Raw genomic sequence first — 7,315 nt, 5'->3', positions numbered from 1 at the left:
CGCCGCCCCGCCTCTCGCCCCGTCGTCGCCCCGTCGCCGCCCCGCCTCGGTTCGTTCTACCTCGGTTCGTTGCAGCGGTGCCTCCAATCGCCGGACAGGCCCTCTCCCGAGCTTCGTTGCAGCGGTGCAACATGGACTTATAAGTCCCTGTAAACAAACAGGTAGGGACTCGGGACTTATAAGTCCCTGTAAACAAACAGGTAGGGACTTATGACTTATAAGTTGGGACTTAAAAAAGTCCTAGGACTTATGAAACAAACAGGGCCTACATGATGACAAAGTACAGGTTGCATTTTTCATGAAACTAAATCACACCTTTTAGAAAATCAGCTTGACACACAAGAGCGTAGATATGGCTGACGTGCACACGAGGTGCACTGTCGTAGATAGTTTTTGGCATAGGACGACCTGAACTGTGGATCGTTTGAATGGGTTCCTCGGCGACACAGACCACCAACGTTAGCGGACCCTCCACCTTTTGGTTGCCCACGCCACGGGACGGGAACGGTCTCCGTGACTGCGCGCGTCAGCCCTCCTGCTTCCTCCGTCCCACTACAAAACCCCCCAGCCTCCCAACCTCAGAGAGTGCTCCTCTCCATTCACCACCTCTCCCTCCTCACAAGAGCATCGCCATTCTCAACAACCACACCACGTCGATCGCCAAGGTCCGTGCCTCACAACCACCGCGTAGCTAGCTAGCTAGGTTGCTGTGTTCGGGCAGCCGAGCGGGGTACGAGCCGGAGACGATGATGATGATGGGCGGTCGCGCGGGGGCCGGCGGCGTCGGGGCCGGCGGGGGCCGGTGCCCGTTCACGGCGACGCAGTGGCAGGAGCTGGAGCACCAGGCGCTCATCTACAAGTACATGGCCTCCGGCGTGCCCATCCCCTCCGACCTCCTCCTCCCGCTCCGCCGCAGCTTCCTCCTCGACTCCGCCCTCGCCACCTCCCCCTCCCTCGCCTTCCCTCCCCAGGCCGCACGTACGTACCGTGTCCGTGTCTTCTTCACCGACTTGTTTGCTTTGATTTGCTTCCATGTCGACCTTGCTTGCATGCGTTTACGTGTTGATACTGACTCGTGATGGTGTTGCAGTGGGCTGGGGATGTTTCGGGATGGGGTTCGGCCGGAAGGCGGAGGACCCGGAGCCGGGGCGGTGCCGGCGGACTGACGGCAAGAAGTGGCGCTGCTCCAAGGAGGCGTACCCGGACTCCAAGTACTGCGAGAAGCACATGCACCGCGGCAAGAACCGTTCAAGAAAGCCTGTGGAAATGTCCTTGGCCACGCCCCCGCCGCCGCCTTCCTCCTCGGCCTCCTCCTCCTCCTCCAACGTCCACTCCGCCGTCAACGCCGCCACCACCACCACCTCCCCCGCGCCGTCCTACCACCGCCACGCCGCCGCGACTCACGACACGACGCCCTACCACGCGCTCTACGGCGGCCCCTACTCCTCCGCCGGCCGCCAGCAGCACGCCAGCGCCTACCACCACGCCGCGCAGGTCAGCCCGTTCCACCTGCACCTCGACACCACCCACCCGCACCCGCCGCCGTCCTACTACTCCACCATGGACCACAGCAAGGACAGCTACGCCTACGGGCACAGCGTCAAGGAGGTGCACGGCGGCGGCGAGCACGCCTTCTTCTCCTCCGACGTCACCACCGACAGGGACCACCACCACCACCAACACCACGCCGGCGCCGGCGGCAACGGGCAGTGGCAGTTCAAGCAGCTCGGCGGCATGGAGCCCAAGCAGCACAACCCCACGTCGCTCTTCCCCGGCTGCGGCGGGTACGGCAACAACGCGGCGTACGCCATCGACCTGTCCAGCAAACAAGAGGACGAGGAGAAGGAGAGGCGGCAGCAGCAGCAGCACTGCTTCCTGCTGGGCGCCGACCTGAGGCTCGACAAGCCGTCGTCGGGGCACGGCGACTCCGCCGACCAGAAGCCTCTCCGGCCCTTCTTCGACGAGTGGCCGCACGAGAAGACCGGGAGCAAGGGGTCGTGGATGGGGCTCGAGGGGGAGACGCAGCTCTCCATCTCCATCGCCAACGAACTCCCCATCACCACCACCTCCCGCTACCACCATGGTACGTTCAGCTCTTCTTCTCTTGCACTTTGAAACTAGCCATTAGTTTCCCTGGCTCAATGGTTCGCTTTCACGATCTGCAGGTGAATGATCCCAAGTCCCAACGAGACCAAGTACGAAGCTGCAACGAGAGACCATCTCCACGAAGAACACGCACGTACGGAGCGAATCCATTGGTCCTTTCCCGGCGTGCTACTCCAGCTGCATGCCCGCCGAGACCTGGACCAGCTACCTCGAGGCATGCATGCACAGTTCTAGCGCTGAAGATCTTGAAAGGCCGGAACCTACCTACTACGACCATCATTTTCATTTCTTCTTCCTTCTCCTTCATTTGTAATCTTTGCTTTGGTCGAGTGTAACATTTCCGCGACATCCATGGCGTGGCGAGGCTACTATGTTGAGGCAATCTGAATCTTTCATTAGCGGAATAGATTTTCTTAGATGAGATGCTAGCTTCCGAGCTGAGCTAAGCCGAGCGTGTTCGCTTTAGCTAATGTCCTTTTTCTTTTCTCATTCGGATTCCTCTGTGAGACTGTCTGAGATGGTTTGTCACATCTGCTGATTCTGCTCAAAGCTCAGAAGCCCGCCCGCACCACACACACACTGCTCAGCATCAGCAGCTTTACTTTATGCTCTCTGAGACGCTCGTACAGGTACTTATTTAGGACAATACAGTACTCCAACTTGGTCACTCACACCATGCCTCTGATGATAAGTGCTAAGCATACTGTTACTTTTTCCTCCACGACTGACCTTTTGGCATGGTCTTTGCTTTGCCCCTGTCAAGCGCAGGCCTCCTACGCTCTCTAGTCTCTACCGTTTCTTTCGTGATGTCACGTCACAAGCTAGAGCTAGAGCTAGGTTTCAGTGCTGCACACGCTGCATTCCAAGTCCGGCAAAATTGATAAATTTGACCTATGGACGAAATCAAATCACAGAATGAGCTGCCGGTGAAATTATTTCACGCGGCTGACCTTTTTGTGTGACGCCCGACACGAAGGCGTCACACTACACTGTGCAACGCCTCGCAGATAGGCGCTACACGTCTGGCCAGCGTTGCACCCGTGTGATCCGAAAATTACTAAGTCAGTGTGCAGCGCCTGAGAGCTAGGCGCCTAGCTTCTAGGCGTTGCACTAGTGACTGCTTCATTTTATAGTGCAACCACTAGTGCAGCGCCTGAGAGCTAGGCGCCACACTATACAGTGCAGCGCCTAGCTCGTAGGCTCTGCACAATGACTTAGCAATTTTTAGACAGTCTGGGGTGCAACGCTGGCCAGGCGTGTAGCGCCTATCTATGAGGTGTTGCACAATGTAGTGTGGCGCCTTCGTGTCGGGCGTCACATAAAAAGGTTAGCCGCGTGAAATAGTTTCACGGATAGTTCATTCTGTAATTTAATTTCATTTACAGGTTAAATTTGTCAAATTTGCCGCCAAGTCCAAGCTCTATTCAGCCGTTTCTCACTCAGTCGCTGCGAGAAGCTGGCTGGATGCAGTGCCACTGGCCGAGCAGCAGGGGGAAGAGGAGACTGACAACGACTCCTGGGCTGGGCGAATTGAATGGCTGTCAGTGGCAGCCGCAGTGCAATTGCTGCCGGCCGGCCAGCCAGCCCAGCCCCTGAGACGATGTCAGGGCGTGTGTCAGGCGTTGCGCCCATGCGACGGATTGACCGATCTAGGCTCAGATTTGCTGAGTGCTGACCGGCGTCCTGCATCTGCATGCCAGCGCTGCGTGGCCCCCTGCATGCATGCATGCGCTCCACAGTGGGTTTGGGTAGGTCGCTGTCTGCCGTAGCACCGCCGTGACAGTGTCGAGAGTCATGGGCGCATGTACCGGTTGAGCGGTATGCGTCCCTGCCCCGTGGGCCAGCCAATGCGTACGTCTAAACACTGTAGCCAGTCCCTACGTTAGCCGCAGCGCGAAGCCCCGAACCCTTTCAAATGCATATCAACTTGGAGAAACTTGCTAGTGGTAGTACCACTCTTCTAGGGTTATTAATGGATGGATCCGTTTACTTCTGGCCGGCAGTTCGTACAGCTCGAGCTAGAGGTTAAATTGATTTCAGTGCGTAACCACGAGTTTGTTGGCCGAAACGGCCAAGAAACCGGTCAGTACGCGTCAGTCGGCCGTACGTACGCGGCCACTAAACATTAGCCCGGCGGTAGCATCTCTGCGGCAGCGGCGCCGATTAAACAAAGCCGCACGGCCACCGCTGCCACGCACGCACGCCCGGTCCGTTCAACGTCGAGCCGAGACCGACCCGTGCGCCACCACCTGCAGCGCAGCGGCGAATCTGCGGCCTGCCGGCAGGGTTCACGTGAGGGCGCACGAGGAGAGGCGCTCGACGACGGGTCCCGGCGGTGGTGGCGGTGGGCGTACAGCGCCGTGTCTCCGCCGTGCCCGTGCACGCATCAGTATCATATACATGTATGTCGCCGTGTTAACTGAACGGGGATAGAGAAATCGGCCTCCGCCGCTTTGGAGATGGCTAGCAATGGTGGCACCGCATTATTGTGCTGCTGACACTGTCCCCTCCCTCCCTCTCCCCAGCTATTGCGCCATGGTCCTGGCTGCCATTTCCGTGTAAGCTTCGGCATGTGCTGGCCTGCTCTGGTCTCTGATCCCTGCCTGGTGTGGCGCCTAGTATATTGGCGTGGTGACCACTGATTTGTTTTTGCTTTCCTGTTTGGAGCGGGAGGTTCAATGGCGCTGCATGTCTGCATCATGGTATGGGCAGGCACCTGCACCGGCCCCCGCGACACGGTTACGGGAAACCCAGGAGAAAAACGATCGACGGAGAGCATGTCTGGTTCCTTTGATGATTATAATCAGAAAGCTGTTACGGTTTCTACGGTGCTTGGTGCAGCAGCACCATCAGTATGTTCTTCCTTGTGTGTAGAAATCATGGCGAAACACGTGTCAAGCTATGCGCACTGACTAACAAGGTGGTAAGCGTAGAGGATTCATTCAAGTCAAAGGGCGACAGGCAGATCAAGGGCCAGCTGAGCTGATCAGGGGCAAGCAAAAAACAATGGTGATTAGCTAGAAAAAGCGACTGTCATGTTGATGGGCAACCTAGAACTCTGGGATCCTGTCAGGGGCAAACCGGCTAAACAACCGTCATGCGCGGTGAATTAGTAGTAGCTGGTACTAGCTAGACATGCCGATTTAACTAACCCGGCTGCGCAGTCTGACACCTCGCGATGGCGAGCCCTGCAACGTGCTCACCGCAGGCGCAGGGAAGCCGGTAGCGGTAGAAATCACATATTTGACCTGAGGCAGAAATCAATTCACAAACTGACCTGCTTTCAATAAAATTTCACTCTGCTGACCCTTCGGTGTGACGCCCGACAGCTGGGCGTCGCACCCTACTGTGCAGCGCCCATCACTTAGGCGTTGCACTTGCTGCCAGCGTGGCAGCCCTGGTCCAGCTGCGGCCCCACACGCACCTGTGCAGCGCCTAAGTCTTAGGTGCCACACGTGTAATGTGCAGCGCCTAGCTCATGGGCGTTGCACAGTCTGTGTTTCACTTGGGCTGGCCCCACCCTCTCTCCCCTCCCACCCCCACCCCACACACCCCCACCCCACCCAAACCCTAAGGCTTGCGGCCCTCCTCTCTTCCCCTCTCCCCCCTCTCAAATCCTTCTCAAATCTTGCAAATCCGGAGTATTTGACCGTGGATTTCGAAGCCAACCCCTCCCTTAAGGTAATCTCCTCCGATCCCCTCGTTTTCATCCATAGGAATTGTCACATTTGCTCAAATCTTGCTAGTTTGGGGGAAAACCCTAGTTTTGATTTGGATTTGCAAATTTGTGTTGAATGATGTTATGTTTCTTTGCTAACTTGGGTTGGTTAAGCTTCCATAGTATGCTAGGGTTAGGGTTATGTGTGTTTGATGTTGGTGTTACGGTTATGCTATGGTTATGGTTGTTTTATATGTTAGGGCATATGTGTGCAAATATTTTTCTTAAGTATTTACTTGATATATGTGTGTTTTTATTATTGTAGGGATGGGGAGAACATGTGTTTATGTTCATCATGTGGATAGAGAGGCCTTTTTGAAAGGCAATGTTGAGACGGACCCGAATGAGCTTGACATGGTGTTTGAGAGTAGTCCTAGCTATGCGGAGCTTTTGGAACAAGTGAGGAAAGATTTGAATTGGACGGACCCAAGTGACGTTGTTGAGTTCGAGGGAAGGCATAATGTTGGTTTTGGAATGCACATCCGTTGGAAGACAATGCGTGTGAACTCCGAGCAACGTTGGGTTGCATACAAGGAGACGGTTGCCGAATCTCTAGACAAGGCTCTTGAGTTATTTGTCTCCAAGAAGGTTGAGTCTACTTTGAATTTAGACTTGAACCGGAACCCCTCCCCGTTGGTTGCTAGCACTCCCCCACCCATGAACCAAGATCAAATGAGTGAACCTCAATTCACGCAACAAGATTGGCCAACATTGAGCCCGACTCCAAACAACCAAAATGAAGGTTTTGAAGAGGAGAATGATGAGTACGAGGAGGATGACAACGAAGTTGACCTCCATGACAACAATGTGGGTGATCTCGACCAATATCATGTGCAAGAGACAATGGACCAATCCATCCCTTTTTCCCGTGCATATGCATCGGACTCGGATGACGATGGTCCCGATGAAGAAGTTGATGAGGAGGGGTTCATGCCGAAGGAGGCCGAAGCATTCAAGAAGGTATTCGGGCGGGATCCCAAGACACCATTGTTCAAGGATCTTAGTCTCGCGGATGAAGCCGTTGTGGATGGTGGCAAATGCATATCTCTTGGAGCTAGGCCAAGTTCTCGCCGTGATTTGGAAGACGGCAAGAACGGGATATATCCCGGTTGTGAGTTTCAATCCTTCTTGGAATTGAAGATGTGGCTCGACAACTACTCGGTTACACATAATCGTCCACATAAAGTGGCCAACTCGGATGTTAATGTGCGTTACACGGTCAAATGTGAAGTGCCAACATGTCCATGGATTGTGCGTGCAAGGCCATGGAAAGGAGGTCCCACTTGGCGCATAGTGAGTTGTCTACCAACTCACATGTGCCGGCACAAGAATGCGGATGGCAAGCTTGTGCACCAACAACACAGACAACTCACGTCCGAGTTCATTGCTTACAGGCTGTCCAACCAAATATCCACACTTCCAATAATGAGCATCAAGAGTGTCATTGACCTTGTGAAAGCCATCTTTCATTACAAGGTGAAGTACGGCAAG

General features: G+C 55.1%; 1 protein-coding gene across 1 annotated transcript; it reads left to right on the top strand.

The window, feature by feature from the left end:
- Positions 1–576: 576 nt before the first annotated feature.
- Positions 577–2,634, top strand: LOC119325498 (growth-regulating factor 1-like). The gene is made up of 3 exons (XM_037599240.1): positions 577–978; positions 1,091–2,083; positions 2,166–2,634. Exons 1-3 carry the CDS (start codon positions 747–749, stop codon positions 2,171–2,173), a joined length of 1,233 nt encoding a protein of 410 aa, XP_037455137.1. The 5' UTR covers positions 577–746; the 3' UTR covers positions 2,174–2,634.
- Positions 2,635–7,315: the final 4,681 nt, after the last annotated feature.

The sequence above is a fragment of the Triticum dicoccoides genome, chromosome 6B (assembly GCF_002162155.2).
Source record: "Triticum dicoccoides isolate Atlit2015 ecotype Zavitan chromosome 6B, WEW_v2.0, whole genome shotgun sequence".
Taxonomy (NCBI): Eukaryota; Viridiplantae; Streptophyta; class Magnoliopsida; order Poales; family Poaceae; genus Triticum; species Triticum dicoccoides.
Note: the sequence above shows the minus strand (reverse complement) of the source record. Positions and strands in the feature narration are given on the sequence as shown.